At 38.8% G+C, this 24,697-nt stretch overlaps 2 protein-coding genes across 6 annotated transcripts in view; one reads left to right on the top strand and one right to left on the bottom strand.

The window, feature by feature from the left end:
• LOC122553566 (uncharacterized) overlaps nt 1–3,395 on the top strand; it is a 41,801-nt gene extending 38,406 nt beyond the window's left edge. For 4 of the 5 annotated variants that reach the window (XM_087989827.1, XM_087989829.1, XM_087989830.1 and 1 more), the window contains one exon: nt 2,723–3,395. In XM_087989827.1, the coding sequence (XP_087845953.1) occupies nt 2,723–2,906 (184 nt within the window). In that variant the 3' untranslated portion in view covers nt 2,907–3,395. The remainder of the gene's footprint in view (nt 1–2,722) is intronic. The other variant, XM_087989828.1, reaches the window with a different exon arrangement.
• adss1 (adenylosuccinate synthase 1) overlaps nt 2,909–24,697 on the bottom strand; it is a 37,482-nt gene continuing 15,693 nt past the window's right edge. Inside the window, exons 4-13 of the mRNA XM_043697557.2 lie at nt 22,239–22,289; nt 21,984–22,050; nt 21,228–21,335; nt 19,907–19,988; nt 17,822–17,948; nt 14,778–14,932; nt 12,092–12,216; nt 11,099–11,196; nt 4,000–4,149; nt 2,909–3,800 (exon numbers count right to left, since the gene is read on the bottom strand). Of these exons, the coding sequence (XP_043553492.1) occupies nt 3,748–3,800; nt 4,000–4,149; nt 11,099–11,196; nt 12,092–12,216; nt 14,778–14,932; nt 17,822–17,948; nt 19,907–19,988; nt 21,228–21,335; nt 21,984–22,050; nt 22,239–22,289 (1,016 nt within the window). The 3' untranslated portion in view covers nt 2,909–3,747. The remainder of the gene's footprint in view (nt 3,801–3,999; nt 4,150–11,098; nt 11,197–12,091; nt 12,217–14,777; nt 14,933–17,821; nt 17,949–19,906; nt 19,989–21,227; nt 21,336–21,983; nt 22,051–22,238; nt 22,290–24,697) is intronic.

Below are 24,697 nucleotides of genomic sequence, written 5' to 3'. Positions count from 1 at the left end.
ATGATTGCACAGATTGACTAACAATTCCTCTGGTAATTATGTAATTTGTGCCTGCACGTGGCAAAACCTGGTCAACATCCAAGCTTGGATATGTGGCATGTTAGATTCATGCCACATAAGTTTACAGACTCCAACAACAGAGCATTTAATTCCAATCCTTGGTATTCAGTGACATTATTATCACATTCCTCACCATTACAGTCCTCAGCTAGGCCACTGAACAGACCTGAATTAAACTAGCAACATTAAAAAGTTCCTGTAACCATACTATTTAAGTGATGAACCTTTTATTCCTGCAGAGAATCTGTGAATCATTGCATTTTAAAGGGATTTTAGGGCCATTTAATTCAAATTCTGTGTAACTAACTATGTCCTATAAGATTGATTTTGTCATGTTCCCAATTACTAGTCTTGACACATAGCTGAAATTGGGCAAAGGCAGCTACAGAAATACTGAAATTAATATTCTTTAGATGTAGGTTGAGGATAGAAATATTCTGAAAACTGAAACTTATTGTAAAAGCATATCCTATTATTCACCACCATTATTCATATAATAATAACAATGATCATATGTGAGAGGACTGGATGATGTTACTCGGAGTGGTGCCTGGCCCTAACAGTCTGCCCAAGAAAGAGAAGGGGGGGGGGGGGGGGGGGAGAGGGGGGAGGGGGAGAAATAAACTGAAATTTGTGAAGACTTCCACCGCCTCTGTATCTGATATCTTTTCTAGGTATAGAAAACAACACCAGCATTTTACAGTTTACACAGGTTTGTTTTATTCTTAATATTGTGCATTTTTTACAATCATCTCAAACACTTAGTGAATTCTTTTAAAATTGTAGTCATTTTATTGTATAAAAATGCTGTAGCAAATTTGTAAACAGGGAAGTCCAACACACAGAATATAGATAAAAAGATGAGAAACTGTTTCTATGTTGACTAAGATGTTAGGAAAAAAACCTGCAGTTTCCTACTCCTGGTCTAGTGCTGACATGTTGTCAGTATAAATTCCTAGTTGATACTGGAGGGAAGCAAAGTCTTTTTCCTGCTTTCAATCATATTTGCATCAGAATTCCTATTGAGTCATTACATATAACAATATTACTTTATCCAACTAGTGATAAAAGACTCAGAACCAAAAATATTGCAATGCAAAAGGATGGCATTCAGCTAGGTGCTAGGTGGTTTCTGGAGGGAAAACAAAAACAATAATACTGGCAATAAAATGACCTGTGTTCAGCCAGCGAGGGAGAGCATTTTAAGATGGCAAAGAAAAGCAGTGGATGGCTGTTGTCATTTCTAAGAGATTCACAATTTATAACCCAATTCGTACATTGTATGCTAAGTGATAAATAGTTGTTGGTTGGAGTTTGTTTTCTAAATTGTAGTAACTCTAAATTACTTTAAAAATAAAAAATACATAACTCAGCATAACTGTAATAAGAACATAAGAAACACGAGTAGACCATTCTGACTGTAATCCAACTTTGGCATTCAATAAGATCTTGGCTGATCTTTTTCCTAGACTCCAGGTTCTCACTGTATCTGTCCATCACTTGATGTTTTTAGCATCCGAAAATATGTATTGATCCACTCGAGTATATTCAATGAATAAGCATCTAACTTGGTACAGAAGACCAAAGATTCACAATCTTCAGAGAGGGAATGTCTTCTCCTCTCAGTCCTGAATGGCCACCCCTGATATTGAGACCATGACCCACTTTTTCTGGACTCACTAAACAAAGAGGAAAGTTGCTCCCAGCAATTACTCTATCAAACTTCTTAATGTTTTTGTTTCAAGTGTTTATCTCTTTCTTTTCAAAATTAGGGAATATAGGCCAAATCCCCGCACACTGCTCAAAGCAACAATCCCCTCATCCTAGAAATTAGACAAGTGAACCTTTTATTCTAAGGCAGGAGGTGCCATTTCTTAGGAAAGATGACAAACAGCACACAGTATGCTTTCCTAATTGTCATGTAACATTGTATTAACTTTGTGATACTGATGCAAAGATAACGGTGTTCCTCTCATCATTTAAAAATATTCTGGTTTACAGTTTTCCCTAGGAGAGGATAACTTCACATTACTCCACATTATTTCAGATCTGTCACAGTTGTACTGTCATCTCACTTGCTTTGACAGGCCCTTTTTTTGCCTCCGTCCAGATTATTTTCCCACTAAACTGTGTAATGCCAGCAAATGTACATACAATACACTCAGTCCCCTCATCCGGTTCATTTATGTTAAATTGTAAATAGGTGAGATCCAAACAAAGGGCCTGATGTACTCCTTTATTTGCAGCCTTGCCAAGCAAAATTTTTCTTTATACTTCCACTCTCTATTTTCTGTCTATTTGTAGTTACCACTGCATGCTAATACATTATATTAAAGGCCTTTGAACCGTAATTTTCTGTAATAACCTGGTGGTATCTTAGCAAATTTTACTGAAAATTCAATATATCCACTTATGACCCTCTATATACCCTCTAAGCTACAATTTCAAAAACACTAAAATTTGTCAAACAATCATAAATTTGAAATTACTTTATGAAATTATAAAGATTTCTGAAGTGCTCCATTTTTCTTGTTTTTAATATAGATTAAGCATCGCTGACATCCAGCTAATTGCTTTAATTGTATAATAAAACATGAAAATGAAAAGATCACAATTTTTTAAACAAGTGCATTAACAGAGGACTATTTAATAAACATTACAGCAGTGAATATGCAAGAGCTGTTGAACAACTGAAGTGTGAAGATGGCACTTACAACAATCTGAAAGCAGCAAGAGACACATTTAAAAAAGTCCCAAAAGATGTATACGGGAAACCTGATACCTATCGCTGGAAGACAGAATATGATTCATCATACAACATAAACCCTGATTTAAGTTATAATTAATAGGCAAGCGAAACCTGATTCTTTAACTTGTTATATAATACCAAGGCATGCATTACTGACTGTGCTAAACACATTTTACAGGGCACTTGGAAATAAAAACACTGTTGCTGTACTTCGCAAAGTTCAACAGGCATGAAAAGGCATTTCGCAAAATGTTTTCTGTCTATTGTTCATGTCTAATAAATAGAGTTCATACTTAACCCTATGCATTGTGATTTTTTAATTAGATTTTATTTGGATTTAAATAATGAATGTACCTATTGTAAAACAATTCTAAAGCTATTAAAATGGAAGCATCTCCCTTTTCTGATGAAATAGAATGAATGCCCATTGGATTTTTTAAGAAAAGAGCTGTAGGATATGATTTACAGGCTTTGAGTGAGTTAACTCGAGAATCTTTGAATAAATTATGGCAAAGTACAAACAGGATGTACAATTTCTTTTGTTAGTTTAAATAACAATTAAATGTAAAATTGATCTAATTGCAAACTCCAACATAAAACAAAATTTGAGTTATTTCAGTGTTCTTAACTCTAAACTTTTGCCAAAGTAGTATCCATTCACGAGTTCAGTTTATTAAATCTGATTCAATATTTAATGGAAATCACTGACAGATGTGTTGTTTTATTAAGTTGAACATGAATTGTAGGAATATGGTGGTGTTTAAATATTCTAAACCTCCAGTTAACAATGACCTTCAGTACTGTTTATGTATAGAATTGTAAATTAATTATGCTTCATACAATATCAGGAATATTTTCAACATAACACATTAGTCTTGAATTTATGTAGAAAAACAGGAGAGTGTGTTGAAATTATTCAATCCTGTCCTGTTCTGTAATTAGAAAAGTTGGATCATTGACTCCCTTGATTTTCCAACACCAATCCATTTAACTGGAAGAAAACAAATGCAAATTTCAGTCACTGTCTAATGTTTGTATAACAAAAAAGTTGATATTATATATTTACTATTTGAACAGCTTCTAAATATTTAGAAAAGGTCCTCAAAAGAACACATTAATGCATTGCTTAAATATATACATTCAATTTTTATAGAATCTTATCAAATAACTTCCTTATCATGGAAACTCACTTGGGACTGCCACGTGATTTTCAATAAATCTGATGTAGTTTTGAGCCTTTGGTGGCAGGTCGTCCCATGTCCGAGCATTGCTAATGCTGCTCTTCCAGCCTGGAAGTGTTTCATACTCAACCTCCACTTGGTTTAGGATTTCCTGGTTTGCTGGAGGAGTGGATAAAGCATAACCATGAAGTAACAAAACTACTCTCAAACATTACTCGATCAGAACATGTGGCACAACAAATTTTACATTATAACTAAAATGGCTTGGTAAAAACTATTAAGCAGTAAGTCAAATACATGAGAAAAGTAGCAAACACAATATAGTGTTTTTTGACGTAGTATATTCTTCAAACCGTAAAAGAAGAACAAAAGGATCCAGCTGATGATGCATTTACATAGTCAGGTGGTTTTAGATTTAAAAAAAATATATTACAGATGATTGAAATCTGAAGTAAAATCAGAAAATGCCAGAAATACTCAGGAGGTCAGGTACTGTTTGTGGAGGGAAAAAACAGAATTAGCACTTCAGGATATTTATCTTTCATGAAAACTGACATCAGAGATACATCAAGTTTTAAACAAATAGAAGCAGAGAAAAGGGCAGAGGAGGAAAGAACAAATGGGAATGTGAAAAGCAAGAGAGTGATTAAATGGCAAAAATGGATGTTGTGAGGTAAAAGGGGTGGATAATGTGACAAGAGAAAACATATCAATCTAGGGGAGCTGTAAATGACATCAATACCAGCAGCAGGTACCTGGAAAGATCGGAAATATAGTTACAATCAGAAATTGACTGATGTTCAGTCAAGACCATTGTATAGTTTCCAATAGCTGATGTTCCTTGATGTTCCTCAGTGAAAGAATGAACCAAGAAGTCAGAATGGAGTAGAACAAATAATTAATATGATGGACATGGGAATCTCTATCAGATGGTGGAAGGGTATAGATAAAAGAGCAGGTGTTGCACTTTTGTATTTGCATGCTGGGGAGGTACCATATGAAACTGGATAATGGGAGTTGTTAATGGTATTTAAACAGTGGACTAGGGTGTTGCTGATGGAAGAGACCATTCAGAATTCTGAAAGGGAATGAGAGAAAATGATTTGCTTGGTGGTGCCAACACTTTGGGTGTGGTGGAATGTAATTTGTCAAGTCAGGAGACTAGTGGGATGGAAGGTGAAGACGAAGGAAACCCAATCGCAATCCTGGAAGGAAAAGAGAACTGTGGGCAATGGATAGAGATGCTCAAAAGCTCAAACTAACTGGTTGGATAGAAATCTTGTCAGAACAGAGACAAGTGAGCTGGAGAAACTGGGAGAATAGTAAAGTGTTTATACAGGATGTGAGTTGGCGATGAGTATACTTTTGGGAGCTTGAAGCAGGAGCACCTGAAGAAGCAGAAAGGCTCTGAAAGCTCGTTGTCAAATAAACCTGTTGGATTATAACCTGGAGTAGTGTGACTTTTGACCTTGTCCAACCCAGTCCAACACCAGCACCTCTACATCATCACTCCTAAAAGAGGAAACATCTTCCTAATCCCTTCCTATGAACCTGTCTGTATTCCTCAAATCAGGTATGTTTCACTCAGATCATACCTCATTTTTCCAAGTTCCAAAGAATATAGACCTAATCTGTTTATACTTTGTAAGGTAAGCCCTTCATCTCAGGCATGAGTCAAGTGTACCTTTTCTTAACTGTTTCTGAAGCATTTATATTGTTTATTTCAAGTAAGGAGACCCAAACAGTTCTCTCTCCTGCTTTGTGCAGCTGCAGTAAAACTTCCCTATATTCATATTCCATTCTCTCTGCTATAATTGCCAGCATGCCATCTATTTTCCTAATCTCTTGCTATACCTACAAACTGTGATTCAGGTACGAGCACACCCAGATCCCACTGATTAGATTAGTTAGATTACATTCCCTACAGTGTGGAAACCGGCCCTTCGGCCCAACCAGTCCACACCGATCCTCTGAAGGGTGAACCATCCAGAACCATTTCCCTCTGACTAACACACCTTAGACTATGGGCAATTCAGCATGGCCAAGTCAACTGACCTGCACATCTTTGGACTGTGGGAGGAAACTGGAGCACCTGGAGGAAACCCACGCAGACACTAGGAGAATGTGCAAACTCCATACAGAGTTGCCAGAGGCTGGAATTGAACCTGGGACCCTGGTGTTGTGAGGCAGCAGTGCTAGCCCAGTTCTGCAATATATTTCTCCATTCTAAATTCTGTTAGAATATTAAGCAATACTCAAAGCATGAGATTTTTGGCTGCACCTACAGAGTTGGGATGCTCCATTAAAAGAATACAGAGAAAACATGAACAGAATTCTTTCTACTGGGTGAATGTGTAGCTGACATTTCCTTTCATGAAAATCTGCATCCAAGTACCAGCCCATTATATTTGGCCTCAGTCAGTCCAAAATTCCCCTCACTTCCAACCCAAATCACTGGTTGAGTTGGAAGTGTCAGGCTGATTGCTTTAAGCATGAAAATGAGGCTCCTGTCACTAGAATCACACCTTTACCAGAGCTTTCACTGAACAAATCACTGGCATTCTGAAACAGCTTCCCCCCTTTAATGCATCCAAGCTGATCAATGAGGAATGCTCATCCCCTTCACCATCACAGCCACATTAACAGTCTGAACTCTACTGCCTGAACTCTCACCCCTCCAGATTTGAATTGCCATTGACTAGCGTGAGTCATCTAGCTCACTCATCATATACAAAACAAAATCCTGGGACTCTAACTCTGACAGCATTATGAATGCACCTCACCACCACTTTCTCAAGAGCAATTCTGATGGGCTATAAAGCTGGCCCAAGATTATATACAAAAAAATTATCAGCTCAAAAACTGGTTTGTGTCAATAGGCAATGTAATCAGTTTGTTGCCATGGACACCTTATTCATTGAATGTCCACTTTGGAGAGGTTGAAAATCTCCCCCATGAAATCATGAGCATATTCTAGTAACAGAATACATTATTCCACATAAAAGCACCATCATATGACTTAAACAATAGTTGCAAAAAAATATTTAAAGGATTTTAAGATACATAATATTCAACGTAGTTGAGCTTTTTGAAGAAAATTTGACAGAAAATCATATGTTCCAAACACTGACTGCCTCTGTGATTCATTTTTGACAGTTGTAATAGCTTTGGTTTTATATTACAAGATGAATCATAATTTTTGAAAGTATTTGTGATAACCTGTTCTCTGCAACTCTACATCAACATGTTGGGTTGAGGTATTGGTATTTCAAGCTGTTCCCTTTTTCTTGCAGAGACCATTCCCTCAGTGACTCCTTCGTTACTTCCACTGCCATCCCACCAACCCATCCCTCACTCTGGCATCTTCCCTTGCTGCTGCAAAAGGTGTAAAACCTGTGCCCACACTTGCCCCCTCACCTCTATCCAAGGCCCCAAAGGATCTTTTCACATCTAACAGAGACTTCCCTGCACATCCAAACACCTCATCTACTATGTCTATTGCCCTCCATTTAGTCTCCTCTACATTAGGGACACAGGACACCAACTCGCAGAATGTTTCAGGGAACATCTCTGGGGCACACTCACTAAACAACCGCACTGTCCGGTGGCTGATGACTTCAACTCTCCCTCCTACTCTGCCAAGGACATGCAAGTCCTGCTGCGATTTGGGTGTGTTTAAACTAGCTCAGCAGGGGAATGGGAACCTGAGGTATAGTTGCAGTGCACAGGAGGATGAGAGTTCAGAGGGCAGGGACAGGATTTCATGGTCACAGGAATGTGCTGGCAGACAGCAAGCTCATTTGAAGTCTGTCTACTTCAATGCCAGAAGTATCTGAAATAAGGTAGGTGAGCTTGCAGCATGGATAGGTACCTGGGACTTCAATGTTGTGGCCATTTCGGAGACATGGATATAACAGGGTGAGGAATGGATGTTGCAGGTTCTAGGATTTAGATCTTTCATTAAGAACAGGCAAGGCGGTAAAAGAGGGGGAGGAGTAGCCTGGTTAGTCAAGAATATTATAACGGTGGCTGAAAGAAATTTTGATGAGGACTCATCTACTGAGATAGTGTGGGTTGAGGTTAGAAACAGGAGAGGAGAGGTTACACTGCTTGGAGTTTTTAATAGGCCTCTGCAGAGTTCCATGGAGGTGGAAGAGTGGATTGGCAAAATTATTCTGGGTAGGAGTGAAAGGAACAGAATGGTCTTTATGGGGGGGGGGTTTAATTTCCCCAACATTGACTGGGAATGCTATAACTCTAGCATGTTGAATGGATCAGTTTTTGTCCAATGTGTACAGGTGGGTTTCCTGACATAGTATGTCGAAGGGCCGATAAGAGGGGAGGCCACGCTGGATCTGATGCTTGGCAATGAACCAGGCCAGGTGTTTGATTTAGTTGTGGGTGAACAGTTTAGAGAGAGTGACCATAATTCAGTTATGTTTAGTTTAGCGATGGAAAGGGATAGGTACATGCCACAAATTAAGAGTTATTGATGGGACAAGGGCAATTATAATGAGATTAGGCAATGCCGACAATGAACATCTGGTTTAAGGAACAGATATTGCGTGTCCTTGATAGGTATGTCCCTGTCAGGCAGGGAGGAAGTGATAAGGTAAGGGAACTGTGGTTTACTGCAGAAATTGTATCTCTTGTTAAGTGAAAGAAGGAGGCTTATGTGTTGGTGAGACAAGATGGTTCAGATGAGGCGATGGAGACTTACAGATCAGCTAGGAAGGAGAGTTAAAAAGAGAGAGTTAAGAAGAGCAAAGAGAGGACACAAGCAGTCTTTAGCAAATAGAATAAAGGAGAACCCTAAAGCTTTCTATAGGGTATGAGGAGAATAAAAGGATGACTAGGGTAGGAATAGGACCAGTCAAAGACAGAAGTGGGAAGTTGAGTGTGGACCCTGTGGAGATCGGAGAAATGCTAAATGAACATTCTCGTTTTCACTCAGGAAAACGGGGATTTTGTAGAGGAGAAGAAACAGATACAAGATATTAGACTAGAAAGGATCGAGGTTAGTTACGAAGAGATGTTATCTGTTCTAGGAGGAGTGAAAGTAGAAAAGTCCCCTGGGCTGAATGGGATTTATCAGAGGATTCTCTGGGAAACTAGGGAGGAGATATGACAGCCTTTGGCTTTGATATTTGAGTCATCATTGTCTACAGGTTTAGTACCAAGGGACTGGAGGATTGCAAATGTTGTGCCCTTATTCAAGAAGGGCAGTAGAGATAACCCAGTGAGCCTTACTTCTGTTGTAGGAAAGGTTTTGGAAAGGATTATGAGAAGATTTATAATCATCTAGCAAGCAACAATTTGATTTCAGATAGTCAACGTGGTGTTGTCAAGGGCAGGTCGTGTCTCACAAACCTCAGAGATTTTGAGAAGGAGAACAAGTGTATAGATGAGGTAGGGCAGTTGATGTGGTATACATGGACTTCAGTAAAGCCTTTGAGAAGGTTCCACATGGTAGGCTGTTGGAGAAAATGCAGAGGCATGGAATTGAGGGTGATTTAGCAGTTTGGATTAGAAACTGGCTTTCTGAAAGAAGGCAGCGAGTGGTGGTTGATTGAAAATATTCAGCCTAGAGTCCATTTACTAGTGGTGTACCACAAGGATCTGTTTTGGGACCACTGCTGTTAGTCATTTTTATAAGTGACTTAGATGCAGGCATGGGTGGATGGATTAGTAAATTTGCAGATGACACTAAAGTCAGTGGAGTAATGGACAGTTTGGAAGAATGTTACAGGTTGCAGGGGGACTTGGATAAACTGCAGAATTGGGCTAAGACGTGGCAAATGGAGTTCAATGCAGCTAAATGTGAGGTGACGCACTTTGGGAAGAATAACAGGAAAGGAGAGTACTGGGTCAATAGAAAGATTGCTGGTAGTGTGGATGTGCAGAGGGATCTTAGAGTCTATAGATCCCTGAAAGTTGCTGGGTTGATAATGCTGTTAAGAAAGCATACGGTGTGTAAGGTTTTATTCGTAGAGGGATTGTGTTCCGGAGCCTCAATATCATGCTGCAACTATACAAAACGCTAATACGGCCGCGCTTGGAATACTGTGTACAGTTCTGGTCGCTATATTTCGGGAAGGATGTGGAAGCATTGGAAAAGGTGCAGAGGAGATTTTCCAGGATGCTGCCTGGTCTGGAGGGAAGGTCTTATGAGGAAAGGCTGAGAGACTTGGGTCTGTTCTCATTGGAAAGGCGGCGGCTAATAGGGAATTTGATAAGAGACATACAAGATGATCAGAGGATTAGATAGGGTAGAGAGTGAAAGTCTTTTTCCTAGGATGATGATGTCAGCTTGTACGAGGGGGTATAATGACAAATTGGGGGGTGATAGATTTAAGACAGATATCAGAGGCAGGTTCTTTACTCAGAGTGGTAAGGCCGTGGAATACCCTGCCTGCCAGCCAATGTAGTTAACTCATCCACATTAGGGAAATTTAAACAATCCTTGAATAAGCACATGGATGATGATGGGATAGTGTAGGGGGACAAGCTGAGAATAGTTCACAGATTGGCACAGCATTGAGGGTTAAAGGTCCTGTTCTGTGCTCTATTGTTTTATCTTCTATGTTCTAAGTCCTGGGCCTCCTCCACTGCCAAATCCTCGCCACCCGACAGCTGGAGGAAGCACATCTCATCTTCCGCCTTGGGACCCTTTAACTACATGGCATCAATGTCCAAATTTCACTAGTTTCCTCATCTCCCCATCTCCTAGCTCATCCCAGACCCAACCCACCAACTGGGCACTGTCCTCTTTACCTGTCCTACCTGTACATCTTCCTTTCCACCAATCATCCTCACCCTCCGACCTATCACAATCACCCCTCCCACCTGCACCTAAAACATTCCCAGCTACTTTCCCCACCCCACCATTTATCTCTCAGCCCCCTTCAACGCCCCCACGTTCCTGAAGGGCTTATGCCTGAAAAGTTAATTCTCTTGCTCCTCGGATGCTGCCTGACCTGCTGCGCTTTTCCAGCACCACACTCTTGACTTCGATCTCCAGCATCTGCAGTCTTCACTTTCTCCCTTTCTCTTGCACTAAAATAAAGCTAAATTGAAATGATAAAGGACATTAGTTGGCATACAATACCTGGAAAATATGGAATTCTCTTTCCATTCAATTTGTAAGCTAAACCGATTTTAATCTCATCAAGGACTTCCAGGATATCCAGCTTCATTAATGCCAACCTATGGGTACAGCAATAATATTATTGTTAAAATTGAATGAGGGAGATTTTTTTAATTAACTATACCCAAATTTGCTCGACATCTTTTGGTATTTTTGATACCTAGGTAGAAATGCACTTGTGTACCACAGTGAGTTGAGTTTTGATTCAAATATTCTATTCAGAGCACATTGAGGTGCTTTGGAATAAATATATCACATTTTCCAACTTTTGAGGGTTTCTGTTATACATTTCTGTTGGCATATTCGAATCCAGGTATACTTATTGGGAGATGGTTTTGTTCAGTAAAGTGTGTGTTTTTGGCTTTTACATTTCAATTGACTAAACCTTTGGAGGATCACTTTACTGGGGAGAAGTGTTTTTTAAAAACATACATTACTACATTTCATAAGGAAACAATCAAAGCTACATTAGGAGTTTGTGTGGCATACTGGTTATATCCTAACAATGCTTCTTGTGTGACAGTAACAGCTTCTGTAGATTTTGTGCACCACAATCATTTTATTGTCTATGACCATCAGGGATTACAAATACCCAATATATATATAGAGAGAACACTGAAGTTGTATTGAGGCAAATCAGACACCGGGGCAATTGTGAGATTAACGTAAATAAGTGGCAAGAAGAAAATCTGAATCCATTTTACATCTCTCCTGATTTTTATTACATTACTCAGTTTTCTCCTTATTCTTTTGGTTCAGTGACTCATATGAGAATGAAACTTTACAGCTGAAGCAACGGCTAATGCTGAATAGTTATTTAAGCAGGAGGAGCAGTATCACATCAAAGGTTCATCTTTAATTATAAAATGGTTTGTCCTATTCTATGTAAAAGTCACTATACAAATTGACTTTTTTTTCAAACCGTTAAAACATGAAATGGAATCTGGTACTCACGCTGTAAATCCGTTGATCATATTCGCATATTTCAACATGACTAGGTCTAACCAGCCACAGCGTCTTTTCCTGCCTGTTGTTACACCCACTTCATTTCCTCGAGACTGTAGCAACTCACCAATTTCCTAAAATGTTTCAGTTAAAATTCAGCAACAGATACACAAAGTAAGCTTAATCTTGGTTTGCAGGAATACTTTGTAATTAGTTTAAAATCATATACATACAAACAGTTATTTAAAACAAATGCTTCATATTATCTAAATATAATGTCAATACAAATTCAAATCATTATGGCAATTACGGAAATTTATTAGGGGATTAACAGACCATGAAGTGGCACAATGGTTGGCACTGCTGCCTCACAGCACCAGGGACCAGAGTTTGATTCTAATCTCGGGCAACTGTATAGAGTTTGCATGTTCTCCCCATACTTGGGTGGGTTCCTGCTGGTATTCTGGTTTCCTCCCACAGTGTAAATGTTGTGCAGGTTAGCTGGACGAACCATGCTAAATTGTCCGTGTAGTGTCCAACACACATGCAGGCTATGGGAATGAGCCATGGGATGAGGGAAGCTCTTCACAGGGTCAGTGCAGATTCAAATGGACTAAATAGTCTCCCTCTGCACTATAGGGATTCCATGATTTTATTATGGGTTCTGAAGTAAGTCCCATTGACTGTTATAGGAGTCTGAGCAACATGTACAGTGGCGAGGTGGGTGGCATGGCTGATCTTCATGTTGGGAGCAATTTGTGCCATGGTTTACGGTTTTCAGAAGTGGCATGGCTAGGCAGCAGAAAATTGCAATTGACAAATTATTGGTTCTAAACAGCTTGTTCACATCCAACTTGCTTCATTAATATTCAGCCTCCCATGGAACCAAACACAAACAAGTTTAACATCAGGAAAACTCGACAAGGATATGAGCGCAAGTAGCTGGAGGCGTCAATTCACCACCTGCTCTGAATGACCTCCATATTGGTCATAGAACACACACCTTACATTCACGAGCATTGGCATCTGACACATGCCAGCCTGTAACAAATCTTATGGTAATCCTCTGATCCAACTACAGAACACTGCTGCACTAACAAACACCACTGTAATTCTGTGCTCAGGAACCCACACCTAGTTCATGGATTGGACCAGGCTGCATCTCTCGGTTCTTGCTGACTTAGTGCTCACTCACTTTGAGCCTACCTGGGTGCTCACAGCATTCCTACCTTGCTGTACTTTGCCCCTCAGTCAGATATACATGGCTTATACTACTACTGTATTTTGAGTCCAGACTCAAAAGTCCTCAGCTAGGTCAAGGGAGATAGCCTTCTCTCTGAGTCAAAAGAACAAAGAAAATTTACAGTCCAGGAACAGGCCCTTTGGCTCTCCAAGCCTGAGCCGATCCAAATTCACTGTCTAAACCTGTCAGTCAATTCCTAAGCATCTGTATCCCTCTGCTCCCCACCTACTCATGCATCAGTCCAGACGCATCTTAAATGAATCTACAGTGCCTGCCTCTACCACCTCTGCTGGCAAAGCATTCCAATCGCCCACCACCTTCTGTGTGAAGTACTTTCTACCTCTCATTTTAAAAGAATAACCTCTGGTTATTGAATCCTTCACCCTGGGAAAAAGCTTGTCTCTATCCACCCTGTCTATACCCTTTAAGATTTTGTAAACCTCAATCAGGTCCCCCCCTCAATCTCCTTTTTTCTAGTGAAAATAAACCTAACCTACTCAACCTCTCTTCATAGCTAGCACCTTCCATACCAGGCAACATCCTCGTAAACCTTCTCTGCACACTCTCCAAAGCATCCACATCCTTTTGGTAATGTGGTGACCAGAACTGTACACGGTACTCTAAATGTGGCTGAATCAATGTATTGTACAATTTTAACATGACTTGCCAGCTCTTATACTTAATACCCTGTCCGATGAAGGCAAGCATACTATATGCCTTCTTGACCATTCTATCCACCTGTGCAGCAACCTTCAGGGTACAATGGACCTGCACCCCCAGATCTCTCTGCCCATCAACTTTTCTCAAGGCTCTTCCATTTATTGTATAATTCGCTCTAGAATTAGACTTGCCTAAATGCATCACCTCACATTTGTCTGGATTGAAAGCCATCTGCCACTTTTCGGCCCAACTCTCCTTTCTACGTATATCCTCCTGTATTCTCTGACAGTCCCTTATGCTTTCTGCCACTCCACCAATCTGTGTGTCATAAAGATTGGTGGAGTGGCAGAACAACTCAATAGCAGCCACCAATACCAGTTGTATCTATTCTCACACAACAAACCTACCATCCCATGATTCAGACTGGTGAACAAACTACCCATAATAGCCCTGTGCTCTCTGACCAAGTTGCTGTACATTTGCAGTAAGACTTTCTTGCTCTTGCAAATATTATTTAAACAACCTGTCCAGACACATAATAGCATGTCTGTGGCAGGTGGGACTCGAACCCAGATCTTCTGGCCCAGAGATAGTGACACTCCCACTGAGCCACAAGATCTTTCCAGGAAACCTGGTTTTAGAGGAGCAAATTACTGCAGATGCTGCAATCTGTACTGAAAACAAAAAGTGCTGGAAATCAGAGAGTGTCAGGCAGCTTCTGTTGAGAGAGAAAGCTAACATTTTGAGTCTAGATGGTTCTGAATCCATGATCATGAGAAACGGCAAACTTACGTTTTTGAGTTCTGTTGGGAATGCCCCAATACCCACTCTGGTGGTATAGGCTTTGGCAACACCATAAACTGCTCCAATGTTCGATGGTGGAATGCCCAGGCCTGTGCATACACCTCCAGCAGTGCAATTTGAGGATGTCACAAATGGATAAGTTCCTTTGAATATAAAAAATAGATTACAGTTTCTGGAGAATTCTCACAGTCAGGCTTAATAAACAACTGACATTTTCCAAGATGTCAATCTCAAAGCTATGAAATAATAAAACAGACATAAGTTACATATTCATACTTCAAAAGTACCTTGTTCAAAACTATAATTCAGAACTGTACATTTGACTTTTAGTTATCAACACTCTTGATCAAGCTCAAGGTCAATGAAGAAAGTATAGTTTTAATTGCGTGAACCTAACTCCTGCCACTGATTGGAAAGGCATAAGGAGAACATGTACATCTGCACTTGGCTTGTTACGTGGCTGCTGATGAATACACAGACCAAAATAATGGGTAAATGCTGCATACCCGCACATTAGCTTTACATGCAGAACAGCCAGTTTAACTTCATCTTTAACCAAACAATATTTTTATATATAATTAAACAGGTTTAAACCAGGAATCAAGTTGCAAAGAGTTTGGGCAGGAAGGTCTTTCAATGGCATGGCTAGCTCAGTTAGTGGATAATGGGTTTCTGAATCAGAGACCTACATTGGGTGATGACTTGTTTTTTAGAAACAATGGTGGAACTCCACCGTTAAAAGCACTAATTGGTAGCTGGAAATAAAGTATCCACTTGCTACTCCTGCCTGTCTCATATTCATTGCTGGATGCAACTGTTAAGAGCAGTTAATCCATTTAACTGATTTTATTGTAAAGGAGACAGTTACTAAACACCAGCTTGCAAAAGGATAAGTAATTGAGCAAGTGAAGAATAGAATAGCTCTGAAAGCACCTCTCCCTTTAAACAATCACAGGCTCTGAGACTAACATTTTATCTGCATGTGTGCAAGAAGTCCTCTGCCTAGTGTCAGGGTTAGGCACAAATAAACAGAGCCTTAGAAGTATCATCACTGGTTTAAAAAAAAGCAGATAGATCCAGGGGTGGGACCGAAGGACACAAGCACAAAATTCACAATCTTCAAGATCAAAGGGTCACCCCATTCTCCCAGAGGAGAACGGATTTATGGAAAACCTTCCAAAGAAAGTAGTTAACACGAACAGATGGCACCTTCAAAAGGAGCCACAAACAAATCCATAGAGAGACAGAATTGACGTCAACAATCATATTTAACGCTGCTTGATTTCTACTGGAGAGTTTGGAGAAAGATTTGTTCTTTAAGGGTGGCACGGTGGCTCAGTGGTTAGCACTACTGCCTCACAGTACCAGGGTCACAGGTTCGATTCCAGCCTCGGGTGACTGTGTGTGTGGAGTTTGCACATTCTCTCAGTGTCTGCGTGGGTTTCCTCTGGGTGCTCTGGTTTCCTCCCACAGTCCAAAGATGTGCAGGTTAGGTGAATTGGCCATGCTAAATTGCCCGTAGTATTAGGTGAAGGGGTAAATGTAGGGGAATGGGTCTGGGTGGGTTGTTCTTCGGAGGGTCGGTGTGGACCTTTTGGGCCGAAGGGCCTGTTTCCACACTCGAAGTAATCTAATCTAATCATGATGAGTTTGGGTCCATCAGACGATTTGATGATGGAATTATATGTAAACTTACAAGGAAATAAACCCAATTGACAAAAATCTTTTTTTGACCTGCGTTTTCTACAGAGACAGGGTGTGCTAAAGTGAAGCTAGTTATATTGATTAATCATGATTTCTATCTTCAAGCTTACAAGATATGGATACAGCTTAATGGACAACTGTCTTTGAGGAGTTAGAAACTTAGAAGCCGTTTCAGCAGTGAATTGTTTTCTTCTTGTTGTTCAGGGTTCTCTGCAATTGGGAAAACTCCAACTGTAATAAAAATTTGAGTGGTTTTAGGAACTAAAGACACCACATTAACCTGGAGTTTTTTAAAGCACTTACTACACAATTCTGTTTTCAGTATCTGCTGGTTTTAGCTATATGGTAATTCTGATAATCTTAACAAGTACCTCATCTGTACTATAAACAGCCTAATGGATGCTATGACCCTTTGAACATCAACAATTAATCTTACTAAATATACACATTTAGCATGAATATCTGGTTGATTAATTGTGTTATCACTTTCTATTTAATTATGCCTGAACTTTTCTTGCTCCTGTAAGGAAACTGATCTGGACTCATTAGTTCTCAGCAGGTGAATGACTGAGGTGAATGTCTTCTGATACTGATCTGGGTGATATAGCAAAGCTGTAGTGGACACAGGTATTTCTTATTTTAGCCAAGTTAGCAATCAACAAATGTGATCACATGTGCTGAAAAACAAATTGTGCCAAATATTGATCTTAATGCATTAGTATCACATTTATATTGTAAATGATGGGAAAAAAACATAGGAGGTGAAGCAGGTCATTCAGCCCCCCAAACCTGCCCTGACATTCTATAAGATCATTATTGATCTGCCCCAGGGTTTAACTCCTCTTCTGTGCAAGCTGCTCATAACCTACAATTCCCTGATATTTCAAATATCTATCTACCTCCTCTTTAGATAGTTTCAGAGAATTTCAGATGTTTCCTCCTCTCAGAAGGAATTCCATTACATCTCAGTTTTAAATGAATGTTACTTTATTCAGTAACTATGTCCCCTATTTCGGGAAATCCCTTTATTCATGCTAACATCTTCTCAACATCTGCTCTGTCAAGCCCCCTCAGAATCTTGTAAGTTTCAATAAGATCACCAGCCATTCTTCCAACTCTAATGAGTAAAGGCCTACAACTGTTCAGCCATTCTTGACAAATCTGAAATAAACACTTGTGAAATTTGAATGTGCTTCAATATAGAGCAGCTAAATCCCTGCTGCTTATATCATTTTGTTTGCACTGTATTAATACATTTTCAGTTCAGTTTTGAATGTGATATGCATTCATTTATTTAGTTGGCAAAATGCAGAGTTTCAAAAACGTACCAAAATCAATGTCGAGCAATGCTGCATTAGCACCTTCCACAAGGATTTTTTTTGCTGGACCATGAAGAGCCTCATGCATAAAGTAAACACCATCTCGCACCATTGGCCTTATACGCTCAGCATATTCCTGACAATGAGAGTTAGAACCTTACAGCAAGCTTTTGGTAAAGAAGACAGGTAAATTTGAAAGTTATCAGATATTGTATTTACGAGCAAGTTTCAAATAACAGCAAGCTCACTCTACCACCAGAAGTTCTCCCATTCATTCCTATGTTACAGATTTGCCATTAACTACAACCTGTTCCTCTTCAAAAGAAAATTTGTAATTCAGAATCTGCTAAGTGAAACAGTATCAGATTTTGTATTGCAAAGCCTTAAAACATCAAACACGGTAACACTGGATTCAGATGGCAATATTTTAGTATGAATGTGTCTAATGGTTAACAAAATGGCTAATCTATCATTGACCTATACAGTAAAGCTCCAGTCCACAGACAATACAAATTTGATTAAATGAAGCATAATATTTGAAGTAGCCAAAAGACATACTGCCAACTTGTAGGACCATCTTCATTCTTATTTACGTCTTTCATAACTGGCAAAAATCGAATCTAGCTTGATGGAATTTAGGAAATTAAAGTGTGGTACTCAGCCATAATTTACTGCAAAAATAGTCATAAGTTCAAAAATGCCAAGTTTTATTTGTACATAAATTGGACAACTTTAGGCAATAGCTTCACAGTTAAACATGAACATTTAGAAGTTGCTGTCCAAGATGTGCTGTTCCTCCAGACAGCAAAATGAAAATTGCATCTCTTTGTTTGGCTCTGCATTTAAATGGTGCACATGCACATTGATGATCAAACACATCGCAGAAAGTTAGGACTTTTCCGTTCAGCGAGGTGATGGCCTAGTGGTAATATTAATCCAAAGAGCCAGGCAATGTTCTGGGGACTCGGGTTTGAATTCTACTATGGCAGATGGTGGAACTTGAATGACACAAGGGTTCCACAGAACTTCCATAAACTCTATATACTAATCCAACATATGGGTAGACATGATAATTGATAAATAACTGTCCAGACCTTTGTGATCACGGTCCATTCGGCTGTGACCACAACAAATACAACATGTCAATCATTGGCGCAGAGTATCTGGACATTACCAAGTATAAGCAGATCAAAGTACATATGTGTTTACATTCATATCAGATTAAATAGGTTGTTACATTTTTAAAGTCATAAACATTGTTTAGAGAGGAGTCTCGTGATTATTATGTATTTTATGCACTTCCGCAGCTCACATGATCATGCTGGGGGTTGGGGGGTGGAGGCAATCGAATTTCTGTGCATCTATCTGGATACCAACACAATATTAAGAGTGGAAACTTTGGACTTTACCCATCAGAACTTTCTGATGTGGGATTTGAACCTTGCATCTTTAGGAAATGCTACAGAAACTCCCCCTCCAATGCAAACATCTCCGCTTTAAGTTAAAAATATTTATTTTACATAGTGCATTAATTTTCTAGTTTTCTAGGGCATCTTTATGATGTTCAATTTAACTTGTGGAACAGCAAAATAAATCATTTATTCATAGGCCTTTCTTCTTTGAATCATTCACCGACAGTTATTCAAAAGCAGCCATGAGCCAGGGTCCTCCACTATAGAATGGGATTCTGATCTCAGTCTGATGAGATCAGAAAGTAGCCTCAAATTTAGCACTCCGATGTGGGCAAGCGTATCACATCCATAAAGCACTGAAGATTTGGAGTTAGAATGTTTAATTTGAAGATAATCTCAAACTTTATATTATTCTCTCAGAGTTAGTTTTCTACTTATTTTCACATTCCTTCCAGGATTCCATAAAATGCTTTTGAAATTGATAAAAGTATGATGGACAAATATTTGAGCACAATTAAAAATTGATTGGAGTTATTATAAGAGTAAGCAAATCAATATCACAGGTAAATATTTTACTATATGAAATACCTTGACAATGCAATGACATAATAAATTCTTGCATGCAATTTTGGGTAACAGGATGAAAATCTGCTGATTCTGGAAAGCTTTTTCGTCATTTTACCTTTAATTTTTTAAGTTGTCCTTCAATGTCTACTTTCAGGTTAGGAAACATGGACTGATATTGTTGAGCCAGAAGTTTAAATCTGTTAAGGATTCAAAAATCATACAAGTAGTATTAGCCTCTCCATTATTTGGGATTTGTGTTAACCAAAGACGAATGATTGAAATTCATAGCACATAAGGTGATCATTGGCCCTTTGTGGTTTCGTTAATTTTTTTGACCTAGCAATGTAAACTTAATCCCATTGTCTTGCTCTCTTCCTGCACCATGGTATCATCTTCTACTTCAAATATTTATCCACTTTTCCTTTCAAGGAGATAATGACCTCTGCCTCACCACTCTCCCTAAAGCAAATGATTCTGTGGTCCAACAATCCTGGGTAGAGAAATTTCTTCTAATCTGTCTCTTAAATCAATTAAGTTGTTAATTTTATGTTGATAATTTTCATCACTAATGGTTCAACCAAGACAACACAACCTTAAAAGTAGATGACAGCCAAAAATATTACAATTGTTAAACGAGATCTGAAAGACCCAAGGCAGGCAGGTTAGCACTGTGGTCTTTCTCGTTTTCCTATAAAAATAATCTTGAGTGTGTTGGAAACTTGCACTAAATAAAGGTAAATGTAGCAATGTGGGCAAAAACCTTAACTTAAGAAACTGGTGCAGTGATCAAATGCCAGTTGGACAATCATCGACTGTTAGCATTTTTTGTTAACAAAAGCTGTCGGTTCATTTTCTGATACTACATGATCAGATTCTAGAAAGACCCTGGACATTATTAAAGCTAAGGACTATTGCAAATCCCAGCATTACCACTCATGGAAAGCTGACATATTGATTGACCCTTCAAGTAATTGGTGATATGCAGTCAATAATTTACATTTGTTGTTACATCATTGTGAACAATTTAGCCCATACCTGAAAAGACTGGGCCAGATTTTTAAATAATCTGTTAGCACTTCACATGTTAAATATTTTCAGACAACTAAAAATCACAAACAAATTGAGCAGGCCTGACAATATTTTGAGAATCTGCACCTATAAGATATTTTATCCTGTATACATTAATTTTTCACTTTAAAATATTTATCTCCTCCTTTCCATATATCCAATAACACCTAACAATCAAGGGAATGGTAGGAAACTTGGTTCAGAGCCTTACATGTGTAACAAAATGCACAAGTGAGACTTAAATTCAATCCAGAGCTACTTAGTATTATCAACAAATTACACACTACAAGCAAACTTCAGTAATTCGCTGAACTATAATCTAGGTCATCCCATTAATGTGAATATCTGCAAAAGTTCCTAGTTTTTACCTGGAGCTGAAGTCACTGAAGTCAGCCAAAAGGTCACAGATTCGGAGACCAGTTCGTGCTGCTTTGGAGGAGTATGTCGGTCCTATCCCCTTTCTTGTGGTGCCAATACTAGAAAGACAACATACAGTTCTTTAATATAATGTATAAGAAAGAAGTCCCATCTTTTGATTAAAAGTACGTTTTATAAATAATTTGGCAAAGGAAAGTGGTGGAAAGAAAACTCTTGAAGATAAATGTAGATTTGTTCTTTAAGAAATATCAATGGATAGCTCATAGTGGAATCTATTTTGGAATGTGATGCAATTCCCTTGCTGCCCAAGCTACTCCAAAGGCACTGCACTAACATTGCGTGCATACATTTAACTGAAGGATTTAGTTTTAGGGTACAGATATTTCCTGAAGTCAAAAGAGAGGCACAGGCCAGTACTATGAAAACATTTTGCTGTTTTTTTAGTCTATACTAATGGGCTAAATCTGACGTAAAATCACAGATGTCTACGTATACTTTTACTGGCAAGTCTTGGGTTGGAAATACCCAGTGGTCAGAAACATATAGGAAGGCCACTTCTCAATTCAGCACTATTATCATTACAATTAAACACTGATGCTGCTGTTCCTGTCAAGAAACAATTGTATAAATGGCATAAAATGGAATAATATCCATTAAGTATAAACAAGAATAACAATATTTATTAAGCTGACTTAACTTCTAATGTGCTGCTGCATCACATATTTAACACTGATAGTCATATTTACTTTTTTCCCTCTTGCTCTTGTCGCTGAATTTCTTGGAGACCATCAACAGCTTGATGAAAATCAAACACTGTTAAACAAAACAAATAAAAAGTTAAGAGTTTAAAACATACATGAAATTGCATTTTCTAATTTCCTTAATTTCAGTGTTACAAAATACATTACCAAACCAAGAACCCACTAAATCGTTAAGAAATTCACAGCTTGGTTCTTTCAACAAACTAGATTTTAAGAACAGCTTTAGCATCACTTACGTACCCAAATGTGCTCTGTCTGAAATGATCAACCTCTTCTCCCATTCTTTTAATCCTGGTAAAATATATAAGAGTACAGAAGATCAAAACATAGAATTAATATAGATTCAACCATGAGACAGGGTAAGCAAATTTCTCAAAGTAGGCTCCACTTGACTAAAGTAAAGCTGGCTGAGCGAGATCAGCTCCAAGGACTTTCATGGTCATAACTGATGGAATTAAAATTAGACTACAGTGGGAACGCAGTCCTGGTTATAATGCTATTGAAATGGACAGGAAGAAAAAGGGAAGTTAAAGTGGATCCTCATTAGAGGAAGTAGAGATGTCCAGGACTACAGCATTAAGACAGAATCAAATGGATAATTCAAGATATTGGATGACAAGTTATGCAATTTCTGACATTGACTGGTGATTGAAACTTTGACAAGTTCTGAGAGCTTAAACTTTCTGGAGATAACTTCCTAAAGCTGCTAACTGTTTCACTTGAAAATCTTTATCAGGAATTAACTTACTTAAATATATACTTCCTTAGTATCCCAAGGTAGCAAAACAAAAGAGAGGAATGGTGGAATTTATTAAAGAAGAAATTACAGTACCAAAGCAGTTGCAGGAGGTCGAAGACAGATCCAGTTTGGTTAGGATTAAGGAACAATTTTGTAGAGTACCTTGATTAACATCAGAAGTATACCCATAATAATGATGTCAGAGTCACATATTTAAACAGCAAGAGTTGGGAAGGAGTAGAATTCTCACTTTGTGGGAGGATAACAAACATTTCAAGCTCTAAATAAAGAATGCATACAGAAAGTAGCATGGAACAGAATCTCACCCTCTTTATGTGATGTGAACAATGGCAAGAAATGTGGGAAAATGCAGTGAGCATAAAAAAAAACATGTTCTTTACGAATATTCCAAGAAAATCTTTTCCAATATTCCTCTCAAGAAACAACTGGCAACTTCAGATTCTCGTTGGCCAACAGTGACTATTCCCATGCATTAGCATGCAATTATTTAAGCTCCAACATCCCGTAATTATGTGTCACTTCAAATTCTCATCACTGAGAAATAAGGTGCATATTCCCAATATGTAAATCAGAGCAGGTGCTTTCCTAACTATTATACAGCTCCTTCTTCAAAACAATATCCCATCATGCTCCACAGTGATTAGCTTCCTCATCCCTTTGTCCAAGCAAGTTGGCATCAGTAAACCACCAGCCTCACCATTACATCATGCATGCTTCTGGACCAAGTCTCACTACATTACCCCTTCTAAACTCTACTTTGAAACAGAGGGACAGTGCAAGGGTTGAATCAATTTCTGTCACTTACGGGTTAAATTTTAATGGTAACCACAAATGGACGAACAGACCTACAAAGGCAGGCTAGGAGTAATGTTCCCTCTATGCTATGTGGCTGTGTGTGCACCTGCTTAGCATCAGCTTCCAGTTGCAGAGGTTGGGGATTCACACAGAAAACATGGGAATCGTGGCTAGGAGTGCAGGAGCTTGTAGTGTTGGACTCAAAAATAATACCTCCAAATCAGAAGATTGAGGTTAATGGTAAAGGGTATATTGGACACAAAAATGAGCAATTGAAGCAAAGTGGAAAAATAAATAAGAATAGGCTGGTGTAACTATGTTTGGTTGGGCAGTAACTGCATAATCTTGATTGTTTGAGGGTGAACTATTCTTTTAAGTATTTATAATGTAAGAACGAGTAGGAGTAGGCCATCTGGCCCTTCCAGCCAACTCTGACATTCAATAAGGTCATGGCTGATCTTTTTGTGGCCTCAGCTCCACCTACCTGCCCTTTCACCATAATCCTTAATTCCCTTACTGTTCAAAAAAATCTTAGCTTTAAAGAGGAAGCCTCAACTACTTCACTGGGTATGGAATTCCACAGATTCACAACCCTTTGGGTAAAAAGGTTCCTCCTCAATCTGCTTCCCCTAGTTTTGAGGCTATGCCCACTTGTCCTAGTTTCACCCACTAGTGGAAACATCCTCTCTACTTCTATTTTATCTATTCCCTTCATAATTTTGAATGTTTCTATAACACCCCCCTCATTCTCCTAAATTCCAATGAATGTAATCCCTGTCTCCTCAGGCTCTCCTCTTAAGTCAACCCCTCAACTTTGGAATCAACCAAGTGAACCTCCTCTGCACCTCCTCGAGTGCCAGTAATCCTTTCTCAAGTTGAGCAAAACTATATGGAGCCAACTGGAGATATCTTTCACTTGTTTTTTTTGCACAATAGAATGTCTGGAAAAGTACAGAAAATACCATGAAATGATGATATAGCATGTAATCAGTGCAGTACTATAGTATTATTCTTATAGCATCAGCCCACTCATTGGATTTTCTCCATTTGACCATGTTCATAAGACTGGGTCTGTGGAATCTGAGATGGATCTTGAAGTCCCAGCTGTCCAAAGACTCCAATATGAAGACAAAATAGTGAAACT

Source organism: Chiloscyllium plagiosum, unplaced genomic scaffold, assembly GCF_037043375.1.
Source record: "Chiloscyllium plagiosum isolate Xiang-an unplaced genomic scaffold, Cpla_swu_hap1 HiC_scaffold_8, whole genome shotgun sequence".
In the NCBI taxonomy this organism is placed as follows: domain Eukaryota; kingdom Metazoa; phylum Chordata; class Chondrichthyes; order Orectolobiformes; family Hemiscylliidae; genus Chiloscyllium; species Chiloscyllium plagiosum.
Note: the sequence above shows the minus strand (reverse complement) of the source record. Positions and strands in the feature narration are given on the sequence as shown.